At 41.0% G+C, this 25,785-nt stretch overlaps 1 protein-coding gene across 2 annotated transcripts in view; it reads right to left on the bottom strand.

Annotated features, from left to right (window-relative positions):
• Positions 1 to 16,377, bottom strand: part of CUL1 (cullin 1) — a 54,731-nt gene extending 38,354 nt beyond the window's left edge. The window contains exons 1-2 of one of the 2 annotated variants that reach the window (XM_074892587.1): positions 16,267 to 16,377; positions 636 to 928 (exon numbers count right to left, since the gene is read on the bottom strand). In XM_074892587.1, coding sequence (XP_074748688.1) covers positions 636 to 775 — 140 coding nt within the window. In that variant the 5' untranslated portion in view covers positions 776 to 928; positions 16,267 to 16,377. Of the gene's footprint in view, positions 1 to 635; positions 929 to 4,715; positions 4,737 to 16,266 lie in introns of those variants that run through there. The other variant, XM_074892668.1, reaches the window with a different exon arrangement.
• Positions 16,378 to 25,785: the final 9,408 nt, after the last annotated feature.

The following is a 25,785-nucleotide window of genomic DNA, read 5'->3' as shown; positions in this document are numbered from 1 at the left end:
AGTTACAAAAGATCCTTACACACTACCTGACAGAAACAAGTTTCCTACAATCTTCCAAATAGTACTTCAGCACACATGTACAAGGATGAACACAACCCCCTTTTAGCATCTTACAACTGCCAGAATGGGGAGATGCTGGAAACTTTCAATAGCTCTCTGATGCAAGCTGATGGGCGCATTCTCGCTCCTGCTGGAAAATGATAAAACCAACTCAAGAGTAAAATACTACTCTGAGATTGACAAGAGAAAAATTTTGCAGATAACCAGACATTATTACCAATAAGATCTGCAGCATAATGCCAGAGACTAACATATAAAGGAAAAAGAGTATCTGTTTTCTTCTAGTGTATTGTGGACTCAAAATAGACCTATTAAAATCACTTTAAACATCTGCTCTGTCAAAGATAATAGTAATCAAACCTGAAATTCAGTGGTATCCACAATTATGAAAACAGTTTTCCAGACAACAGAATGTACCTGCTTATTTGCCAGAAAGATTAAACGGAAAAGGCTAATCTTCAAAATAAAAACATTCTTAAAAGCCACTAAGTCAAATAGTTATTCTGAGCTTAGAAAAGTAAAAAGCTATCTCTAATCTAGTAACAGCGAAAGTACTGGCTTAGGTATTAGGATACGTGTAGAGTTCCATGTATCTGGATTTTGCCATACTTTGTCTGGTGTAAACCTGTTGAATTCCAGCTCTTAGGTCATCCCATATCTGGTCAAGACCGATCTGTTTAAGTCCATGTGGGTTCTGACTCCTATTCGATGACATTTTGTATTTCCTGTAAAGTCTTCCAGTGCAGCAGCCTGAGATCTGGTTATTCCTCCATCAGAATCACAAGTCAAGGAACATTCTAAACTCAGTTGCAGCAACTCAGCGAGATATTCTTTACATACAAAGAGAAATGTTTCCCAGGAAGATAATCTGCAAAAGGAAAAGAAAATATACACGTTATATGACAGTTCACATTCATTCACACTAGAGAAAAAGATACAAAATTAATTATTTCACTGAAAGGTTTTCACAGATGGGAAATCCATTGACACCTGAAATACTAGAACCAAGGAACATAATTTTACAATTCGGCAATCCACTACAAAATGCGACTGTTAGTGCCCAGATCTGTCCAAAGCCTGCAGGTACTTATGTCAGTGCTGCTGACAACAAAACTCTAACGCTAATAAGAAAACATAACAGTAAAAGTCTTTCCAAGCAGCAGACACTATCTTACTAAAAAGTGTTTCCTCCCTATACAACAGTAAAACTCCAGTATTTCCAAACAACTCAGGGTTCTGTGGTAACTCTCTGTTTAACAAGCATCCTGATGGATATCCAAGATTAATCAGAAGATAGGAAAAATAACTATTTTCCTTCAGTTATCAATAACTCCTCCAGACTTAAGATTCTATTACAGGTAACTTGAAAGTCCAAGGTATTTTGGGAGCAGAGAATTTTTCTACCTGGTAAATGCATGTTTACATTAATTTATTTGCTAAATAAATGAACGCCACCTCCTTCAATGTCATCTTACCTGCAAGAGAATACACAGCAAGAAAGAACAACTGATGGAGTGCACAAAATAAAGATTGTGTGAATGGTGAATGAAAGATTAGGAAACTAAGAACATGCACTACTATCGTGAGTGCTTAAGCGCACAAAGTTTGTGAGGCAGTGAAAAGATGGGTATCAATTCATCAGCCTTGTGAAATGACAGAGTAGGAAATCAGTCACCTGGAATGGACTACTGAGGATATCAAGCAGAGAAGATCCATTTTTACACAAGTCCTTAAAAATATTTTGCAATTTTAACATGTCTCATCCACTGCAGCAACAAAATTAAGAAGATACCCAAAAATTACAAAGGAGGTAACATGATTTAAAAAATTAACTCACAAGTAACAGAGTTGTACTAATTCAGGACCAACCTACTCTTACTGCAGCCTTTCAATATATAAAGGGAGCTTGCAAGAATGACGGCGAAACTTTTTACCAGGGACTGTAGTGACAGGTCAATGGTTTTAAATTGAAAGAGGGTGGATTTAGATTTGAGATAAGGAAGAAATTCTTTCCTGTGAGGGTGGTGAGACACTGAACAGGTTGCCCAGAGAAGCTGTGGCTGCCCCTTCCCTGGCAGTGTTCAAGGCCAGGCTGGACGGGGCTCTGAGCAACCTGGGCTAGTGGAAGGTGTCTTTGCTCAAGGCAGGGAGGTTGGACTAGATACCTTTAAAGGTTCCTTCTAGCCCAAACCATTCTGTGATTCAGTACCCTAGAGCCCATTCAGTTAAATACTCAAACCGCAGTGAAACATGATGGTTTTTTGCCATGATCTACAGGAAAGAATACAGCTTCATGATAAACCTGCCAGTCAAGGCTTGCATGAACCCTTCCATAATTTCAAGGATAGTATAGGCCAATACCTGATAAATCTTATTACTTGTTTTTGACCTTTGAGCAGCAGAAAATAAAGATATTCCTTCTAGATCTACAGTATGCCATAGGTGCTTTGTCACAGCTACTTCTAGGCTACTGCAGGTTCCACTCCAGGTTTCATGTTGTTTTAAAGATTAAGTAACCTGTTTTACCCTCCCTGACCCCCACCCGATTATCTGTAGGGCTTCTCTTCTGCCTTTTCTCCTTGACCCTAAAAAGACTAGCTAAGATCGAGACATTTCTTCAGTTTTTTGTCAGTGACTGTCTTACTGCAGCAACACAGAAGTTACCACTCCTCATACTCCTTTACTATTGATCACCCATAAGCATTTAAATCTCAAGCTCTAAGTAAAAAACACTGGGAAGTATTTTATTTATGTCAATCTGAGCAACAAGTACTATCTCATTTCAATCAGACATAAACTGCTTTTGCAGCTAATTTTTCTATTTACATGAGCAACAATTACTTAGAAGATTAGCTGGAAAAAAACAAGAATTCAATCAATATATATCTTATAAAACATACACTTAAAATTCAACCTTGACATTTTGTTTCTATAATTACCACAAACTGGTTATTAAAGACATACGGGAATAATGCATCATCATGCTGAAGTATAATACAGATCATACCTTGTTTGTATATAACTTCTTTAATTTCTGTAAACTGAACCTGCTGCAGTACTAATAATGACGGACTTTCACAACCAAGCAACGAAAGTCAGAAAGAACAAAGGTTCATGAGTGGCCATTTGCCTCCACTGTGGGAAACACTCTGTGCACATTACACACCCACGACCTATGATCCTAAGTCAGTACTGCAATACAAAGCAAGAAAATTAAGTCAATGCTTACAATCCAGAAGAAAATAAACTTTTTGGTTCCTTAAATCAGTACTATTCGAACTCTCCACAGAAGCAAGAGAAGACATGGTTATGTATGTACAACTCTAGTACAACTGCAGATTAATAAGAGAGTAATGGTCAAAAAGCAAGCAGCCCTGAATTTTAGTGCATTTTAGTAAAAATATTTTGGTGTAACCAATACAAAATACTTCACTGCTGTATAAAAGTTTGTTAACAAAAGGCCAACCCCCTTGCTAGCTAGCAGAAAGCATAACACAACTGGGCCAAGGTTCCCTCCCAGGCAGCCTGCAGAGAGCAGCAATGGCCAGGATGGGCTCTTAGACATCGCTCCAGGTGCCAGTAAGAGGCAGCCACCCTTCCAATTTGGCTGCCCAGTGGATACGGAGTCTTACATTCTATGATGATGGAAATATTTAACTTTCTTCTCTAATTAAGCATCTCCTAGTTTTTATGTACCCTGGTGCATCTACAAATACTACCTTTTCCCAGAATCTTTTAAACTCAAGGTGTTTCTCATTCATACTGTACTAATTTTCCCTCCCCTGCCCCCAAAGTAACCCTCTGTATTTAAGTCAAGATGTAGCCATTAAAAACAATGCCATGAGAAAGAACTTAATTTTGATTTTTCTCTCATGCAGTCCATTAAATAGAAATATTCTTTATAAGCAATAAATTCCACTATCCCTTGGCTGGCTTCCAGTTTGAATTTCGCAATTAAAGACATGAATACCGAATGATAGTGGCATGTCACTAACTTCTTGGACTCAAATAATTTACTTCTTCCAGTTAGTTACTAGTTAACACACTTGGGAAATAAAGTAATAGATGAATAATGATATAAAGTATTAGTAATTTTTTTCCAGATTTATTCATGTACAGAAAAATAGAAAGGTAATTATTAATATATCACCTTAACAGGAGTAAAGTTTCACTACATAAGAATACTTCAACTACAAAAGCATATTTATGAAAGCAAAAATTTGTACTTAGTTAAAGTAAGATATGGTGTTACATGTACGGGGGGTAAAACAAGGCTTTGTTACTTACCACAGTTGTTATTATACACAAACACACAGGGAAAATATGAAATTCTACTTCATGTGAAAAGTGTTAAGTGTCATTTTCAAAATTATTTTTGTGATTCATGCATAGAAAATCTCTCCTAGGCAAACAATTCTGAAAGGTCAGATCTGGTCCCCAGTAGTTACACTGCATCATAGGTACACATACCCAATGCCCCAATTGCTAAATTTATAAAGAGGGAGAAGAAAGAGTTTAGAAGTCTACCATTTCTCGGTGCCTGGTCTGTGCACAACGGCCAAGAGCAAGGTGCCCTCCCAAGAACCATGAATTGCTACAGGCGAATTAAAACCTCAACATTAAGTCATAACATTTACACCAGTGAGATCTCTCACCCTCCAAAGTGCTGTTGTCAGGGCAAGTTGGTCTTGAACTGACCATCACCGTGCTTTCTCTCTCAAACAGATCAAACTTGCCGATGACCTGCTTCATGGACTGGACCATCTGCCTAAGTTGCAACATCAGCTCCATAGCTCTGGACCAGATTGCCCAGACTTCATTGTATCTTTAGGACCAGCTGTATTTACATGAAAAAAAATTACCCCTGCAGTTTCCAGCTGATACATACACTATTTGATGCAGTGTTCACAACATCCTACCTTTCAACTCTGCATCCAAGCACTGCAATGAAAACACCGTCAAACAAAACCGTCATTTTTCCCCATGCCAATTGTCAAAAGGAAGTAATATTTCACCAAAACTTTAGAACAGCAGCCTTAAAGGGCAGAGGGAAATGCCTCTGCCTCTTTTCATTACTGGGGGGGACACGACATGACACACCTCATATGCAAGGAAACACACTGCACTGGAAAACAGTGTTTTTGTTTTTACTGATCATCTAAAAACAAATGGTATTTCTTTCAGATATCCCATCCGAGTAAAACAATGCACATGCCAAATGAGGCCTCTAAGAAAATCTGAAAGTTAACCCTACTTTTATCTAAAAAAAACGTAAAAAAACCCACCAGATTTACCGCTTCTCAAACCATCTGCTGGAGCGACTACCTAATTTTTATGTCCTAATACAATATAACTTTCAGCTTCACAGCTCCAAGGCCTATGCATCACCCATTGTTCTCCCACAACCACTTATTTCTAAACTACAGATTTCAAGATAGCTTACTTCAATAATTACAGATAGAATTTGACACTGTCAGCTTCTTGGCCCAGTAAGAACTTACAGGTCCAGAGCAAGGTTTTCCAGCCAACACAAGAGCCCAAATAGCATTTTTTTTAAACACATAGTAGAGAGACACAGGTCCTAGACTTACTAATTTCCAAGTAATTTATATCCCTTGTCTAATTTCAAACATAAGAACATTCTTGTCATGCCTAGTAGCGTGAACTAAGGTGACCAGATTTAATCATACTAAAACCAAACCCATTAGGGAAGAGAAGCAAGTTGCACTAATAAACTATGGTGGAATGAATGCTATTAAAAATAAGTTCAAAGACCTTTAGTGCTACAAAGTTTCCAAGTGTGTATTAAAAGTCAGAATTTCACCTGTGTACACTGCCTCAAATCCATTTTCTAAAACTGAATGCAAGTATCCCAGTAACAAAAATACAGTACGAGTTCATTTGGACACTGGCTGCAGTTTGACATCTTTTGTAAAAATTGGTACAGTGACCATGGCCACTACAAGCAAAGTATCAACTACCTCCACACTGAGCCAAGGCAACTATTAAGGTTATTTACCCAAGATATGCAATACTGATTGAACCAATGCCATTCAACACAAGCACACGAAAACTATTTTCAAAAAACTAAACCAGAAGCATATTAAACACTACCTTTGTTCTAACACAAGCTGTTTGCTTGTTCTTATACTATTTTAAAAACAACTTAAGATATTGGATGCTGGTTTATACTCCAGCTCACATAAATTTCAAAATTGCTATAGTTGAAGTGATCCTAAAGTATTACCATATCAAAATATTTGGCAAGTTTTTGTCTTATTATAAGCATCGAAAGGCACATCTATTGTTTTCAGTGTTAGGCTTGATACAAAACATACCAAAATATAAACCAAGCCCTCTCGCAACCAAATAAGTCAGTTTATTGTTCATACATCCTCTCTTACCAAATATGGACAGTTTCACAGATAGGACACTGCAAGTGATCCATCCTACAAATGACACTTAATATTCCCCTTGAAGTCATCTAAACACACACCTTTTGAAAAGGCAGGTAAATGCAAAGCACAGAGCTGAGAACAATATACCTCCCTCCACTGCTAGTTAGCCTGTGAGATACAATCTACATGATTAATCAGATATAAGCACTGGGGCAGGGTAGGGAGACATTTAAAAATTCTCTTTGCTTTCACCTTTTACTTCTTTTGCCTTTACAATTTATGAGCCATTTCTTGGAAATTTTCTTCCTGGTTAAAAAACGTCTCTTGAATCCTAAAGGACACAATCCCCATTCTAGCACACATTTATGTTTGATGGAGTGGAAAGAGACAAGAGAAATAATTCTATTTGTCCCTATAATCACTTGCACTTACAATTTGTTATTTCAAAGACACTTTTTATATCCATGTACCTACAAATTAATTATTTTGTGTTTACTGGACTTCAGTTGGTTACCATTATGAGCTCAAAATTATAATGTAACATAGCTTAGTTGAGCCATGGTCCTGCACGCAACATTTTATAGCACTGACATTTCTGTCCAGAAGTATTTTAAGTTATTCCAGAAATCATATCAGTACCAGAAGAGACCTATTAGAATCTTTCCTCCCTTTTCAGTATCAAAGATATTTAAGGGACAAATTATGCAACTTACAATGTTCAGTTCCTCTGTATTATTACAAAATACTGAATTACATGTAGTGTGAAAAGCTTTAGCTCATCTTATTTTTAAGAGAGTTAAATTCAGTTCATCTCCTTATGACAAAAAGGCAGATATATACACGTATACACTCCTCCCTTCCAAAAGTTGTCTTTGGGTGGCAAAAATTCTGCGCAGCATTTAAAAAAAGAAAAAAAAAAAGTAGTTTAGAGTAGAAGCAAGTAGGCTTAATTTGCCAGCAGTTTAATACCAAGTTGTGTAAATTTGGTGTAGAGTTTGAGCAGTTGCTACTTTACCTCCCTGATAAGCCTTCATTCAGGGTTTCAGTGTTCTTCCCACACGCCCTCCTCTACGTGTTACAGCTCTGATCAATGATAACTAAAGCGCTGTAAGGAATACACCCCTACATTACTTCCTGTGTCAGTGATACAGTTGGCAGCTGAGAAAATAAAAAGCCTGGATGTTTTCTCCACAGCTAGAAAGACACTGAAATTCACCTTTATTTTCAAATTTAAAAAGAATACATGGAAGTAACTTGGAATTGCAGTTTTTACACCTTTCTTATTTACTTAAATTATGCATGATCCCATTCACTAAAAGCCTTTTTAACTGACATGGTTTTAATCTGGATGCCTGATTACAAGGATTTTTCTAAAACATAAATGACTTCCTCAGAAGAGCACCAAGCAAGTTTGAATGTGCCTCTTCTTCACTTCTCTTTGCCTATTCTTTTATTAGTTCTCTAACATTCTTCCTTTACTTCTTGTTTTCAGCTTTACCCTTGTCTTCCTTGAGCAAACAGTTCCCGACAGAGATCTCACTACAGTAATGCAATAGCTAATACAAAACAATGAAAAACCCCCATATACATGCTGCCTAATAAACAGAGGCTAGGTCTAGACTAGATCAGGTTTGCTGATGTATCTACACAAGCAAACTCTCCCTTCTGCACTTGCAGCTGAAGTAAACTTTGGTCAACAATCCTGCCAACAACAAAAGTTTCATGGTAGTCTTACTGCATCAACATCAACTTTGTAAATAATGTAAGGGACTATATCCTTAACACTGCTATACAGGTAAAACTCTTCAGGTTTTGTCTGGCCAGCTTCAAGAGAGTTCACGTTTTTGCTGATCAGGTAATCCTTATGTACAAAGTTTGTAGACTGCTCCTAAACTGAAATGTCCTTTCTAACCTGAGGTCTCAGGTTTTCCCGAGCCACAAAGATACAGACCCTACAGCGTTTTTTTAACTGAGCCTGCAGTAATAAACTTCACAGCTGCTTAAAACACTGATTATGTTCAGCTCTTACAGCCTGGAAAAAGTAAGGCTGTAGACTATGAAAAGAGCACACTGAAGAGGAGGAAGACAAAGGGCCTTGAGTATTTCCACTCTCTCTCTGGCTTAAACCATATATAGATACAACCTGTGTTAAAAAAAAAAAACCAAAAACAAAAACAAACCCCAAAAAAACCTCACCACCACAACAAAAACCAAATACACATAAGCCTTGAAGGACAATGCACATGAAGATGCATTTCTTCAGTCAGCCAGGAAGATGCAGAAAAGGAAATGAGGGAGGACAAGCCATGAAAACACAATGCTAGATACCCAACATGCCAAGCAGAAGCAGAACAATACACCTTATTTTCTTGGTAAGAAAAAAGGCCATGGCAGTGGGGAGTCATATCAAATGCAATTTAGCAGGAACACACACAGAAGACTCTGGAAACTCTAGAACACTCTGGGTCAGTTTAGAGACCTTAGTGATCCTGCAAGGATGATTCTTACACATAACTGCTTTCCCAAAAGCTCCTATCGTGAAAACTTTAACTAAATCCAACTTAATAAGCTAAAACACTGTGATCCTACTGATCTCCACCACGAAAATCTTGGTATGGTCTTACAGTCCACTTCAGACACAGCATGATCTCTGCCAGAACCTGCAGGGCAAGCCTCTGAACCCCAACACAAATCCCCCTCCACTGTGACAGCACTTAGTGCACTGCAACATACACTTTCATACTGACCTGTTAGACACAAACAGGAATTTTCACCTGCAATGTTTCCATAGAAAGTTTTCTCACGCTTTTGGAAAGCGGTGATTATTATCAGTAACTTAAAAAGTGCTAATGTTAATGAGCATAAAACAATTTTGGCTGAAATCTCTTCCCAACAGCTTGCTAATTTTACAGCATCTTCCATCTTGTTACTTTTGCAAGAGCTCAACTGATCAAGGCTATGCAGTTTTCCACTTCAATTTATAAATAAAGATTACAGTCACACCTATTCGTCTTGCAAGCAGTCTGACATTTTCAGATGTTCAAATATACCACAAGAGCATGGCTTAAATACTGAAGAGCCTCCTCCTATATTCACCTTCATGCTAATGTTTCATTCAGAAGCGACACAGATTGCAACTACCATATTTTAAAAACAGTCTACAAATCAAGGACTGTTGCAGTTACTCGCATTCAATCCCCGCATGTGACAAAATCACTACTCTGTGAAAGCTCTCCCCCCATTATTTTTTTTTTTTAAAATCAGTTCTACATTAAGTGTACAGATGTATCTGCTAGCGATGTAGATTCCTACTATGGTATAATGCCACAAACACTGTTAGTGGTGAACCCTACAGGTCCTATATATTTCTTTCCAGATGTCTAAATATCAGCAAAACACACTTACTCACTTTCATAGCCAGCAAGAATGGGAACTTTCTCATTAAAGTCTAAAAAGGGATTCATACATGATTTTTCTAGCTCAACTATGAATTTTATTATTTATACCTCACAAAAAGTTAGTTCCACACGAATTCAGTATCATTTTCAGCAAATTTTTAATCAGCTTTGACCTCTAATGACTGCAACAGGTGTGCCTGGTACAGAAGTGAAAGAGTTTAACTTAATTTTGTAAAAGTTAAAATTGATGCACATGCCGAACAGCCACTTAAATCCTTCTTCTTGTTGATTTAGCTTGCACGGTTAAGTTTTAAAGATAAGCCTGCATTAGAATCTAATAAAATCAATTACTTAAGCATATACATTTTGATTTTATACTACTCCTATTACTGATGGTACTCTAGCAAAGGCACACTTTCAGAGATAACAAAACTTTTCCGAAGTTATCTCTGAAAAAAGCATAGTAAGAGAACCGTCTGTTTTCTTAAGAAAATTCAGAAATTTTAAAAAAGCGTTTTCAATTGTACAGTGAAAAGTTTCTTCTTTGGCTCCCCAGAAGCAAGCAGAACGTTTGCCCATGACATTATTACCATGAAAAGCAAGATGGAAAAGCCTAGCAGCTAACAACACAAGAACTATTTCCTATAACCCTCTTCTTCCCCCGTCAGTTCAGTCCTCCAAACTTCATATAAAACTTCCAGATGATGGTCTCCAGAGAGGAGCTTGCAAATTTACATATGAAATTAAGTTTAAATTACAGAGCAAAATAGGGTGAACTAAGGTCACACCAGCAGCCTTACTTCTGAACTCAAATCCACATTAAGATATTGTCCAACCTTAAATACACAGAGCAACAAAAAGCCAAGTTACACCAGATGCAAATTAAAAATACAAACAAGAAGTTCCTAAGTTCAGCTATAGTTGAAATTGTATTCCTAATAATTCAAATTGTTGTAGCTCCCTGCTTTAAATTAACAAAATTAATTTTTGTCTACCTTGTATATTAATGAATACATCTGGGACTCAGAGCAAAACCACTAGTATCTCCATGAAAATGGGAGAGGAGAAGCATGTGCCTGTCTTCAAAAAAATCAGCACATTACCAGAGCAGAGTGAGAAATTGCCCACCCTGAAAAAAACTTTCAATCATGATCCTCACCATTTACGTATGAGTAAAAAGTTTCAATTTCTCCTTCACAGTAACACCAAGTTTGAGACATACAGCGACATTAGCTAGAGCAAATCAAATCCAAAGACAAGGAGCATTTTATATCACCTTTACATACTTCTAATTTAAAGAAAGACAGAAGTCAACAGTATTGAAGTGATACTCAAATCTAGACCTCAGAGAAAATGTATTTGATCCTCTACTCTTAGTACTGATGTCAAGCAATGCCTCATACCTGCAAGACCAAGCTACAGCAGTGAACCTCCTGACTCCAAAACCAGGGGGGTTTGGAGGGGTAAGAAAAGGAGGTAACAATTTTTCCTGAGTTTTTGGAAGAACATCACATCAAAGTTACACTGTTTATACAAGAATCCTAGGATGGTTTGGGATGGAAGGGACCTTCAAAGATCACCCAGTTACACGCCCCTGCCATGGGCAAGGACACCTTCCACTAGCCCAGGTTGCTCAAAGCCCCATCCAACCTGGCCGTGAACACTGCCAGGGAGGGGGCTGCCACTTCTCTCGGCAACCTGGTCCAGTATCTCACCACCCTTATAATAAGAATGTCTTCTTCAAGTACAATCTAAATCTACCCTCTCTGAGTTTAAAACTTTTTAAAACAGCCCCTTGTCCTGTCATCACTTGCCCTGATAAAAAGTCCCTCACCATCTTTCTTCTAAGTCCCTTTCATATGCTGAAAGGCTGCAGTAAGGTTTCCCTGGATCCTTCTCTCCAGGCTGAACAACCCACCCCTCTTTCAGCCCTTCTTCATAGGAGAGGTGTTCCAGCCCTCTGATCATTTTTGAGGCCTCCTCTGGACCCGCTCCAACAGGTCCACATCTGTCTTGTTCGGGGGGCCCCAGAGCTGGATGCAGTGCTCCAGGTGGGGGTCTTATGAGAGCAGAAGAGAGGGCAAGAATCACCTCCCTCAACCTGCTGGTCATGCTCCTTTTTACAAGTCCAGGATATAACTGGCAAAGAAGGTAGGGTAATCTTGAGGATAAAGAACAAGAGATCCCAACTCTGGTAAAAATTTACACAAGACTCTATACCAGTTTCCTGAAGTGCAAAATGGAATTAATACTCTCCTATTTTCACAGTAGCCTTCATTCATTTTTTTCAAGGTTCACAGATGAAGAGGGATTTGAAAAATGTTACATTAAATAAAGTGGAATGTAATAAATTCTTGGTTTATTTAAAAAAATATATTTGATTTTGACCTGCATCATTTATAAGAGGCGAGGCAGTAACATAAAGCAGTTCAGTGTTGTGGCATCGGAGGTTCTGTGGGTAAAAAGAAAACGGTGAGAAAATTACCCACTGGGGGACACATTATTTCCTAAATCAGTGTTTTCCCAGCTGTTGTACTGCAATGATTCCCTGATTTAACCTCATATAACTACTTATGCTGGATAACAAATTTGACAATGATCCATCTCTGTAGTTATGTTAAAGGCTACAAGTTACAGCACTACAGTAGGGCACGTCAGCTCAGGACAATTTTATTACCAAGTCATGTCTGTAACAGGTCTGAACTGCAATATTGTAGAAACATTAATAGTCAATTTGTAGGAGTTCTTCCACTGAAAAACCTACAATTCCTATAATAAAATAGCAAGTTATTTATGTAGGCAAGCTCAACAGCTCTCTATAATTTTCCAACCATTACATTTTCTTGCCTTTTCCTTACTGAAAATTATCCTTTACCAAGTAAGGGAAACTTAGTGGTCTTTGTGACAAATTTAAAAAAACCCCAACAAAACTACTTTAAGTTTGCATGCTGTATAGGTTACAACTTTTATCTAGGCCTCTAAATGTTGGTTCCAACAATCACTTCTTTACATGGAGATTATCTTGAAAAATACAGGAATTAAAAAGTTTTTATTAGTTTACTCTTGCCAAAAAAACCAACGCTAGCACCTAACTAGTTCATTTAAAGCAAGTTTATGCATACCTAAAGCACACGCTGAACTTCCAAGACCAAATTTTCCACACTCTTCTTTCTTCCAGCTCTGTGCAGCAGGAAGACTTTATCAACCTGCAGGCTGCTGGGACTGCCTGTGCATGTCCTCCTGGCAAGCCCATCCAAGTGGGACACCTACCCTGTTTTCCTCCTGATGCGCACAGACAGACCCTGTTGGACAGCACATGAAGTACAACTGCATAGCCCTGCTGTTGAACTGCAGCACTGATCCAGCCACCTTACACTTTAATCTGATTCTGCCCTCAGCAAGTTAGAAAACTCTGGTTGAAAAGTGTAGTACACATGACATTGGTATCCACCTGTAACACACTGACAACCTCTTATCAGAACAACCCCCTCACTTCACGTTCATGATAGAAATTTTTGATGTTGAGAGAGGTATATGTGCAAGTAGGACACCTTTAAAGCTGTTTCATTCACTAGGAATTTTTTTTTTTAAAAAACAAACAAACTTCAACACCAGGAGAGGAGACTCCAGGTATACCCAACTCATGCAACCGCTGGCACCCAGGATGTGACTCATTATTAAGCTGGGGCCTACTGAAATAATTGTGACTACACAAAACTAGGCACTACTTGAGAAACACAACAGATAAAAAAGCAGTAGTTGGAGATCTTAACATGTAAGTTGTAAGAAAACACTTTTTAAGCTGAATATCCGAGATAACTTTCTCAAAGGACTCAGAATTGTTTTCATAACAATACAGCTAGAATGTAAGACCCTGCACCAAGTCTATGAATAAGCTAAATTCAAAAAAGCCATTCCCAAATCATTATCCAAATAAGGGTGTGCATCAATTTAGCTTAAATTAATTTAAATTAAAGTAATGTGATTTTCTCATGGCAACAGTCTAAGTTATAAGGCAAGTTCAAACCAGTGTAAAAAGGACTAAGGTGGAAGAAGAACCATTTAGTTAAACCAGCACAACTATTTTGTCAGCCAAGGAGTGGGGTGCACATACCTAATTTAGGTGCCTAAACTAAGGAACAGTTCTCTACATGATCCCTGGAGAGGCAGTGGAAAGTTTCCTCCAGAGGGGTAATTCAGATCAGAAGCCTAGTTCAGTTGCTCTGAGCTGTTGTCAAGTTACTAGTATCTGCGTGTACTCAGCTGAGAAAATAAGAAGCTGTTAACATTAGGCATGGAACCTGGATTCTAGAATTAGGTGTATAAATTACTCCCGAGATCAAATGTGCTCCACATGCCTCCATGGGACAGCTATGCCCAGTGTTTCATTGGCACCTCAAATACATGGTGATGATATGACTCTGAAATGTAACCAATCTTAAGAACCAAAGCAACTAAGACAGACATAAAATAAGAAGTTGGGCAACAAATACTGAGAAACAAGAGAAGTCGCAAAGCAGAGGGAAAAGACCTCTAAGTAGAGTCACCAGCAGAGACACAAAGTGTCAATACAACCCAGACACCTAACCATCAATACACATTTACAGCAGTTCACTGTCAGCATCTCTGGAGTAAAAACCATGTACCATGGTACCTATGAATTATCTTACTACTTCCCCAGAGAGGAGGCATCCCAATCACACTCCGTATCAACTAAACGCCAATTCACAATATGGTATTACAAACAATATTTAGCCTAATTTAAGTTAGATGACCACCAGGTGTTTCTGGTCCCCACAGACCATTCCTCTCAGTCCTGTCAAAAGGATTTTCAAGACAGACTTTTTTTTCCCCAGACTAGCATCAGGGTATGTGTGTGTATTACAGGGGAGGTATATGATTATATATGAACACACATACTGGGGGAAAGGTTGTTGAGGAAGACAGTAACAAAACAAATGAAAACAAAATAAGGTAAAATAAGCAAGTAATCTGTGTTGTCTTAGTGCTCACTGGCAAGTATACAGATAACCTAGGGTTAAATTCCTTTCTCCTCAAAGGCACAGCTGGAGAATTTAAATATAAAGGGGGGGAGACAGCATGTGAGTCCACAAAGGAAAGGAGTATGTGGAAAAGGAAAGAATATTAGGTGAGATCACAAGGAAGGTTTTAATGACAGAAAAGTAAGATCATAAGGTCAAAAAAACATGGTGAAGGGAACAGTTACTGGGAGGGAAAAAACTGAAAGGGGAAAGATAATAGGGGGATAATGATGGTGATGGACTGTAACTTGAAGAGGAAATAGGATGGGAAAAGGATCCCAGTAAGGACACAGTTAGCTTTCAGTGGCAAAGTTACTGGGAAACAAATGAGGTGACTATTTGCAACAACAAAAAACTGCAGGACCAGTCACCAGGATGGAGGCAACAAATGCACAGATAGACAGCTAAAAGGTTACAGGGGGCACCTTCTCTGGGAAGGCCACAACAGTAGGTGGCAACAAGGGGAAGTCTGGTGTACAGTCCTTGACAGTGAGAGAAACCTGGAGAAGGTGACAAGGAGGAGCTGTGGGAAATATGCCCCGGCAGCCACGATAGTACCGGGGAATTTCTCTAGGTACAACCAGACCGCTCCTAGACAGACCTGGGTGTCACCAGGGCTCTGGGGATGGCTGGGATACAAGAGGGTGAGGGGAGGCAGCACAGAGAAGGACAGAAGGCAGGTGAACACAGGAAAACAGTGCCCAGTGAGGTTATGGGCAAAAGCTCAGAGGGAGAAGGGAGCAGAGGCCTGGGACGAGCCGGGCCTGGCAGGGCTGGGGTGGGCAGAGCGAGGGCGCCGGGCTGCGGGAGGCCGGGCCCGAGGTCCGAGAGCCCGCGGGGCGGGAGGGAAAGGCAGCGGCTGCCACCGAGGGGGCCCCGGCCAGGCGGGGGCCGCCGTCACGGGGGGCGGCAGGGAGGCGGAAGGGTGGGCCAGGCCGGGGAGGGAGGGAGCGGGCGGGCGGGCAGGCCGGCCGGCCGGCGGACAGATCCGGCGGGGCCGGGGCAGCCGGCGGGGCGGGCTTCCGCGCCCCAACGGGGGCGACGCATTCCGAGTGCGCAGTTCGCCGCCTCCCCGCTCCGACCTGGCCCGCGGCTCCCGGGGCCAGCGCTGCCAGCGGGCCGGACAACGGCTCCCGCCGCCTCCCTTGCTCCGGAGCCAGGTGCGCGCCCGGGAGAAGAAAGGCGGGCGGGCAGGCCGGGCCCGGCCTCCCCTTCCCCCGCTCCCGCTCCCCGCAGCGTGACTCAGTGCCGGGCCCCGCTCCGCCAGGCCCGCACGGCCTCAGCCCGGCGGGGCCGCCGCCACCTCCTCCCGGGCCGGGCCGGGCCCGGCCTCGCTGCGACACAACGCCGCGGCCTCCCCGCACTCACCAGCATCGCGCGTCCCGCAGAGTCAGGCCGCGTCCGCCCGCCCCTTCCGCCTCCGCCAGGCCCGGATCTGCCGCCGCCGCCTCCTCCTCCTCCTCTTCCCCAAAGCGCGGCCCGGGGAGAGCGGAGGCGCCACCCCTCGCTGCCCGCCCCGCCCCGGCTCACGGCGCGGGGAGGCCCCGCGGGGACCCGGACCCGGACCCGGGCCTGCGGCTGCCCGCGCCGGGAGGGACCGCCCGCCCGCTCCCTCCTTCCCTTCCCTTCCCTCCCCTCCCCTCCCCTGAAGGCGGGCGAGGGGCGCTGCGTAGGGAGGGGACCGGGGCGGCAGCACCGCCGGCGGGGCCGGGAAAGCTCGGGGCGACCTGGGCCCGGCCGCTTCCTCGGCCGCTGCCTCCCTTGTGCCCCCAAGCAGAAGAGCTGGGGCAGGTCGGGGCCCGGCCCGGCCGCCAGCCGCGGCTACAGGGAGGGGTTAACGGCGCTGGGGGGCTCGGCCCTGCGCGGACCCTGCCCGCCGGCGGCGGGAGGCCGACCGCCATCTCCTCGGCCAACGGGCCCCTGCCCTGCCCGGGGGTCAGCGCTCCGACACCCCCCCCCCCAAAGTTAGTCCAGTGCCAGAAGAGCTGTCGCATGTGTTTCAGCATGAGACCATTAGATGGGATAAGACTCTTCTCCATCCATAACTAAGCAGCCGCTTTTGTATTTAATGAGAAATGGTGGGTTTCTAGCGGGTCCTGGACATGTTGAGCTGCACCATACCCAGTCTCGGAGCCTGAGTGGATGGGACAGCTCTGCCTTAACAGCTTGTCCTTGTCAAGCAAGCGTTAAACCAAGCCAGGAGGCTTTGAATTACTCGCATCAAGAGTTAAGGTGAACATCGCATTGAAAACTTTGATGGTGATTCAAGTGCCGCTGTCATAAGAACATAGTTGGAAATCTTCATGTAACTGTGAATTTCAGATTAATAAAACAACTCGGAAAACCGTTGCAGAGAGAACGGGGTAGAAATTGAAAGGAAGCTTTATTGCTCGGCTGTGAGGTGGCTGGAAGATATGTGAAAGGTATTTGACTTCTTTAGGGATAAGTACTTACATGAACCTGTTTGCAATCTCTGAACAAATTTAAGCAAAAATACCTAGCGTATGATAAAATATAAACTTCCTAGCACATTTGCATCACTTTATGTGTCTAGCAAGTAGGGGAGTTAATTTTTCTTTGTAACAGTATGAAATCAATGATACAAAATCCTACCAAAATTGACAGGTTTCAGGAAAGTAGTGTTTTGGAATCAGTCCTGTCTTACTTACTTATGAGGACTGTGGAATTATATTGCTGCAGCTGTGCTGCAAAGGAAAAGAGCGAGGTTAAATATCCATGGTATTGTGCTGCGTTGAGGTTCTCTGTACTGTACTCTCACAAACCATGCTGATTTTCCCTGTTGAGATGAATTCAGATTCTGATCTGAATTACACCAGAAAACATTTGAAATGGGGTCATAAAAAGTTCTTATCCTTTACACTGGTATAAAGAGTTCAACCCAGGAAATGCAGTAGCATCATAGGAAAGGAAGGAGAAATAGGGAAGCGATAGGAAGAAGCAGAAGAATTCTTTGCTCTGCAAAATGCTTCACTCACATCCTGGTTCCACCAGCTGTACACCATTTTTGAAAATTGCCCTTCTCAAAGCTAATGGTCCTTAGTCACCTAGGTGCTTGAAAAATTATTTCCCTGTATAATAACGCACTACTACAGCACAGCCTACTGAAGTTGACGCAAGCAAAGTCATTGACAGAGCTCTTCTAATGAAACAGTGCCAGCTAAGCACCTGAAAAACACTGTCTGAGGAAGTGGTTTAATGTATAGCAGGAACACTGTCTCAGCTGGCTGGGTGGCATCACAATGCTTATATTAATTTTGCCCATGTAGACATACTTTGCAAATACCGTTTCTAGGCATGACTAAATTTCTGGCTTGCTAACATACATGAGTTGTACTAGAGGAGAGTTTGTGTTAGTCATGCTGGATGCTGCATCAGCGTGGCCAGTTCTGCATGGTGTGTTAAAGACTGGGGAGAGTGAGGGCAAACAAAATAATCTGTGGGAGGCAGGAACCAAATCCAAAGGAGGATGGAGTGATCATAAAAAGTAAGGACTGATTTTTCAGTTTTGGGAAGTAAGTTTTAATGCCATATTTTACAGCAGTTGTATTTACACAGATGTAAAGCCATCATTATTTTAAAATCCTAAAACAAGAGGACCATAGAGCCATAGATAAGCAAAGAAAGTGGAAGAGAAATTACAGGAAGGGAAGAAAATATGGGGAGAAGGAAGGTCTGAATTAACACCATCTTGCACTAGACTGTTTTTTTTGCTTTTGTGATTAACTGCAGTGCAAGCTTGAGGTCTGACAGTTTGGAGTGTTGAAGGTTTGTTTCTTTTTTTCCTCTAGGGTTGCATTATGATTTGCATACACTTTAAAGAGGCAAGGCACAGTTCTCTGATTTTATTGATGATGGTGGTAGCTTCATTGGCACTCTGAAAAGGTAGGCCATGAAAAAATCCTCACAAGATGATTTAGACATGGCTCATTCATACATCCATTGAAAGAATTCCAGTATCAGGATCAGTGGTCACAGAGAGAAAAGGGAATCGAATGCCAAAGTAAATACTACCAAATTACTCATAGCAGGATGGCTAATGCATTTTAAATTGTCCAATGGAATCAATGTACTTTACATGAAAGAAGAGGAGCTTCCCCTAGAGATTGAGGCAGCCAAAATTTCAAGGACAGACTTCATGAGAGAAATCTACTCTGTTTTTATGGAAGTGAGTTTGCAGTGCTGCTCAGAGGGGTCTGTTTTGAAACTAACTTTCAGGTGTCACACTTGTTGCATCAGCAATGAATCAGCGACACCAAGCAAGAAAATTATCATGACAATGTCTGCTGTGGATGCTTCCTTGGCAAAGAGGAAAAACCTGAGTCATTCAAAGACAGAGCCACACTAGCAGCAGCTGCTAGTTTATTACTACTGTCAGGAGGCTGGCTGGATGGGGAGGGATACCTTCCTTGCTAGTTACATCTACAGTGATTGTATGAAAACAGTAATTGTATCAACCCCTTCAATACGGCCAGGAGGATGGGCTAAGGGTAGATGATAACCACATATTTTTGCCACATTCTTAACAAATATGAGTTCCCTTGTGCTGCCAGTGCACCAGTGACTCAGGCTGGCAAAGTAAAAAAAAAAAAAGGAATAGAGAGAACAGAGAGGCAATATTGCAAAAGTGTTTAGGCAGACAACATGACAAATCTGCTTTTTGGAATTTACTGACTCTAAGATATGCAAAAGTAATGAATGAGGTCAAACACACCACATGATGATGTCTTATAAACTACAGCCAGCTTGGATTTAAACAAATATTTCTTTCATTATGACACTGACCCAAAAGAAAAGAAAAAATCCCAAATCACATCACTGTACTAGAATCCAACTTGTAAATAATAATTTTGAAGAACTAGATAAAGAAAGTTGCTGTATGACAGTAGCTAGCCTGGATGCAAAGTTGTATGAGATGCTGAGATTGTTACTGCTGTTCATAGAGAATATATGATGAGAGGACAGATAGCAGCAGAGAGGTCATTGCTAGGCCTGTATCTGTCCTAAAAGTGTAAAGACTATGCTACAGAAATTCCCAAGTGTATTCATACTTTTTAAGCAGTGGTAAGGTACTTAGTATTTTGAACTCCTTCAGTTACGCCCAGTGGGCTCACAAAATGAGAACAACTTCTTAAAGTCTCACTCAAAGACCTCTTCCAAAACTATTCTAAATACAAAACTTTGCACTACAACTTCTGTTAAAGTACAGGAGTTATGCTTACACTGATCAATGTGCTTTTCACTAACCAATACATTTAGTTGATGAATTATAGCAGAGTTTTAAAGTTACATTACAAAATGTAACTAAACGTAACTACCAAATGTTTTCAATCCTCAATGTGTTTAACGAATTTATACATGAAGTAAAAGTCTGATTTGCACATATGACTTCTTAAAGGTATGAGAATGTTAACTAATGTTATTTTCATCTAGGTTACTTAGTCCAATGCTGCTTATAACCAGTCAGTGAAAGCAATGAAGGGAGACCGCTATTTACTTTCTGCCAGGAAAATCCTTCAGATGTTGTGGGGACTAAGAAAGCATTAATATGATTTGTTTGGGGCAATAATATAATAGAACTGCAAGAATAAGTTCTTAATGGATAATTTGGCCTTCAGAATACATCTAGATACAGAAAATCACCAGATATGTACAGCTTTAACTAATAATCTTGCGCTTTGAAAGATCTGGGAAAATGGTACTCTGAAGGGAAGGCCTGAGAAACTAAAATGAATTTGTTAAATGGGATCTGCTTAATTTGAAAGAGGTTATCAAGATAATCAAGCAAGGTGGAGGAGAGAAGGAGGAGATTTAGCAAGCTGCCAGTCTGAAAAAGTCACTTGAGAGCAGCCTTAGTGCTAAGCTGATGGCACAGACTTTGCTGTGCGTGTGAGTTGGAGATGTGTGACCAGAGCATTCCCATTGCATTTGGCAGTGCTAGTGGGTAGGGGACTGCAACTCTCCTCCCTAGCCTGATAAATCTCCTGGTAAACATGCAAAAAAGCTTGAGTAGTGTTTCCTAAACTCAGTTAGAGGAGATTTTTTTGTTTTGTTTTTCCACAACAACATGCTGGATAGATACAGCCTGATAGAGTTAGGGATTTGGTGATTTGTTGAAGAAGTCAGATGCGCAAATCAGACTTTTACTTCATATATAAATTCATTAAACACATTGATGATGGTGGGCCTGATAGCATCTGCTTTAAGTCTATGGGTTTTCATCAAATTTGATGCCAGCATGTTACGGTATTTTCCTTTGTTGTGGGAAGGGACTCCCGGAGCACCAGGGTGGAGGCTATTACATACCTGACTGGGAGACCCTGTCAGTGGTGTAACTGAAATACTCAGACCCCTAGGTAAAGAATTCCCATAGCCCAAAAGCAATTTTAGTTCTCTGCAGGGGCAGGCAGCACCAACAACTCTGACTCACACACCTACATCTGCCATGAGAAGGGTGAATGTCTGGAAGCCTGTTTTGCACTTGTTTCCAACCAGTCATGGTGAGTGCAGCACACTTTCTTCACTGTCCTTCTTCCTTGAGAACTGATGAAGGCTCCTCAGAAATTTAATAGAGTCAAATGCTATTAGACTTACTCTCAAATCCATTTTTTGGAGCCTGAAAGCCAAAATTTCAAGGTAATATTTTTAGAAGGTACTGGGAAGCAAGCCTTACATCAGTGTGATGGATTTAAACTGAAGTGACCATGTATATGTTGTACACCACTCACACACATAAAAATCTATTCCAAAGTGTGAGAATGCCTGAGTGAAAATAATGAGGTTCAGCAAAAGGTGATCAGTCAAACTTCTAGGGAGGTTGTGTGATATATGTTAGATGCATGCTTGAGTAAAGATTTTTCTTGCTACAGGTTGGAACAACATGTTTGAAATTTATCTTGCAACTTGGTAAGGGGGCACAGGGTTTTCTGGATACTCTGCATTTACACAGTGAATAAGGACCCCTTAATGCATGGTTTTTTTCATCTTCCTTCATAGGCAGAATACTGGGTACTCAGTCATATGTCCTCAAGTCTCAATAGCAGATACTGTTTCCAAATATTTGTGAGATTGAGGCCAACTTTCAGTTTTTGTGTGTATCAAAACCACGTACCAGAAGAGATTTTCTATGTATCTCATACATTCTTGTAAGCTGTATTATCACAATGGTATTATTCTACCTCCAGGAAGCAGCTTAAAACATTTGCCTACTGCTTTTGTCCTTAAAAAGATGCTTCTAAGCTTTCTTTTGCATCTAGTGTCATCAAAATTACCACTAGAAGCCAATGAAAACTATTCTCTATTCCATGTGAAACAGGACAGTTTTTCCCATTACCTAACCAAACTGGTTTCTTGGAAGTCTTACTCTTTCTAGGCCCTCTAAGGGTTTTGTATTTGAATCTGGCATTAGCCAATTCAAGGCAGAATGCTTTGAATTACCTCTTTTTGATGAAATTCTTACTAGTCATTTTCTTTTCTGGGAGAAGTTCTGTGTGGATAATTGTTTTCAGAAATTGTTACAGATCATGGCAGATGCAAATTTTCACATTTTTTTCTCCAGCTGAAAGAACTCTCTATGTCCTTCTTTCCTTCCCTTTTCTGGCCCCCTTCTCCTCCTAAATCTTCAGTTTGTTTGACACAAAGCATTTCATTTGACCCGAACGGAAAGTTTGCCTACGAGTACTAGAGTACTCACAATCAGAGTGAGACCATTGTCCTAATTTTTTTCTTCTTCTAAGGGAATCTATAAATTTGCCTCACTTAACAGGAGAACATTCTTCCCAGGTAGCACTTGGCTTTGGTTGTAGTAGCATGAACCTTACTGTGCTTTGTAGAAGTGAAAAAGAGTGGGGAGCTATTATACCTTGCAGCTGGGGGGTGGGACTTCCTGCCTGTAGGTTCAAATTTGCTAATAGTTTGATATTACTAAGCTACACCTGTCTTTTTTTTTTTTTTTCAGCTAATACATTTGCCAAAACCATCAAGGATTGTCATGAGTGCTAAGAGAAAGCAGTGTTATGAAGGCTGACGTAAGGAATATACACTGGCTGTAATCTTTATTATTCATATGCATTACTTCTCCAGAACCACAAAATATTCACCTCTCGTGTCTTTCAGTTTGCATGCCTAATGTCAGATAGAGAGTCTCAAAACAAAGCTAAACAGAGATTAAGTGCTTAAGTGATAGCAGCTACTTCTGTGCTGGTTTGCTGGTCTTAATGAGTGGCATCAAGTCTGCCAATTATTGGCCACTTTGACAGCATAGACTTAAGGGAGCAATACAGTCACTGCTAGTAATGCCTAGATGTTCCTGTATGATACTGTATTGCAGTATTAATACTTGTATTTGATAAAGGCTGTATTGAACATCTCTTGATTTTTCTGTCAGACCCATTTTCCTCAGCGTTTTGATCAAGAATGTTTGGCTAAGTTCATAAGTGATGGTTTCCCATTTTAAGGCTATATTCCTGCTTTTGAGCTGAGCAGTTTGCTTCCTAACTCTGAGAACCTCTATTGCTTGAACTAGTGAGAGGCAGCAGATGTGTTTTTGCCTATACTGTTCCTTCTGGGTGGGGGGGATACATGCTAAGATACAGGAAATATAAAACAAAGTGTTTGGGAAAGGGATATATGGTTATATACAGTATTTGAACATACTGCGGAGAGGCTATCCATTTCTACAGCCTTTCTGGTGAGTAGAAAATTTCAATTTCAGGATTGTCTATCACTGCTAGTAAATCAGTCTTGGGCTCACTGTCTATCATGAATGTTTGTATAAACTAACAGAAGAGAGATCACCTGTGCTTCCAAATTCAAAGGTGCCTGAAAGAATCTATCAGTGGCAGGTGATACTCCAGTGCTCTACTGCTTCTTGTGCTATGAATGTTTGCTGGAAGGTAAAAATTTTTGCGGAGATCACATTGTTCTTCACAAAGAAGACCAACCTCTGCATGTGGAAGACAGGCAGTGCCAGATCCATATATTGAATAAAAAGGCAGTCTAAAAATGCTGCACAAATATGGTGACCTTTGATTAACCTGTTGCTCCTTTTATAGCCCCTCCCTTGTAGCTCCTTTTATATTTAATACTGTCAAGCACTCTTGCTGGCTGTTTCACCAAGGACAGTAACCCTTCTCAAGACTTCTGAATTTGCTCTTCTCTGCCAAGTGTCTGTCACCTGAACAATTGATTGCCTCGGAGGTTTGCAGCAGAGTGAATTCCTAGAATAGAATAGAATAGAATAGAATAGAATAGAATAGAATAGAATAGAATAGAATAGAATAGTTGAGCTGAGTTAGAAGGGACCTAAAATGATCATCTAGTCCAACTGCCTGACCACTTCTAATAGTTCTAATCTTAAGGTAGGATGTGGAGATTTTATGCAACATAGAAGGTGGTGGGTTGGTTTTTTTTTTCCTTCTCGATCATTTCTAGATTGAATGCTTTCAATCAGAAATGGTCTCTTTCTGCTAATGTCTCTGCTGTGTACTGTGGCAAATCATGCATTGAGCCACTGCCTTTTCTTTTTCCATTGTCTTCCTCATTGGGCTGAAAGTTTCTGTTGGGCCTGAGATCCAAGTCTCAGAATTGGTTTAACTTGTTAGAGATCTTTCTTGTAGGAATTTTTACAGACTGAAAAACAAGCTTCTCATTATTTCTATTTTTATTTTGGCTACCAGCTAACGTGCGCCTAATGAAGCAGAACTATAAGCTTCATTGATGATTAGTAAAAGGTGCACTCCTTTTTATGTTTTGTTTTCTGAAGTGGTTTGATGTTTTGTATATAGAGGCAGCTGTTCACAGGCACAGTGTGTATATTGAAGCAAACTGATGCTCTGCATTTTTGATACTGGAACACTGCTTTTCAGGCTTAACTTGTGAAATCGTTTCTTACATTTCTACCTGAAGGGAGGAGAACAAGGAAGAGAAGAAGTCTCACAGGAGCACACTTCTGCAAGTCACAGCTCAGCTTTTCACTCAGCAGATTCAAAACAAGAGTTTATTCTTCCTGCACGCTTGCTCAAAGTGAAACTTCAGACCTTCCAAGGCTCGCTTTCCTTGGTTTGATCCCTTTTAGATGCTACACAGGACACACTCTCTTGTAGGGGAATTAGTTTCTCTCTGATCAGTATTGAGTTTAGCCACTGCACACAGAATCCCTTCAAGCAGGAAGGTGTCTAATAAGGAGCATCGTAGAAGATTGTTCATAATATATTTAAATGCTGACAAGCTTGTGATTTTCCTTCAGTGCCATGATACTTCAGAGTTTATATGCTTAAACTTATGGTTTAGGTAGTGCTGTAGAGGGGTTTTTTTGGGAAGAATATAGGCATAGGAAATATTTGAATCCCAACTTCTCACCAGCTTGACAGGTAATACCAGTGAATTATAACACTCACAAAGGGGATGGTTTGTAGTAATTTAATGCATTATCTGCATATATCAGTGCATAGCATCAATGTAACACAGATGTTGGCAGGAATGGTAAGAGGAGAGGTAGTTTGCATGGTCAGGAAAACAGATGATACCTGAAAAGCTCTCTGAAATATAGCCTATGCTGCATGCCATGTGTTTTTCTAACATAGAGAAGAGATTGCAACCCACCGCCTCCTTTCCCCTACGGCCTGGCTCTTCTCCCGGCTAGGGAGGTCACTATTTCTTGAGCCTTTACTTCTAGAGCCCACCCTTCCCTTTCGGTACCAACTCAGGACATCACATGAATCGGCAACAAGCTGTCCCTTCACAGCTTCTCCTGTTTCCTGCCTTTGATTATGAACGGCTCTTGCAAGAGTGTAGCTGCTGCAGTTCCCTCCAGCTTGTCTCCCCATTGCCCAGGCTGCAGCTCTGCTGTTTCTAACAGTTGTCCTCAGC

Source organism: Strix uralensis, chromosome 1, assembly GCF_047716275.1.
Source record: "Strix uralensis isolate ZFMK-TIS-50842 chromosome 1, bStrUra1, whole genome shotgun sequence".
NCBI lineage: Eukaryota > Metazoa > Chordata > Aves > Strigiformes > Strigidae > Strix > Strix uralensis.
This window is presented reverse-complemented; position numbering and strand designations above follow the sequence as displayed.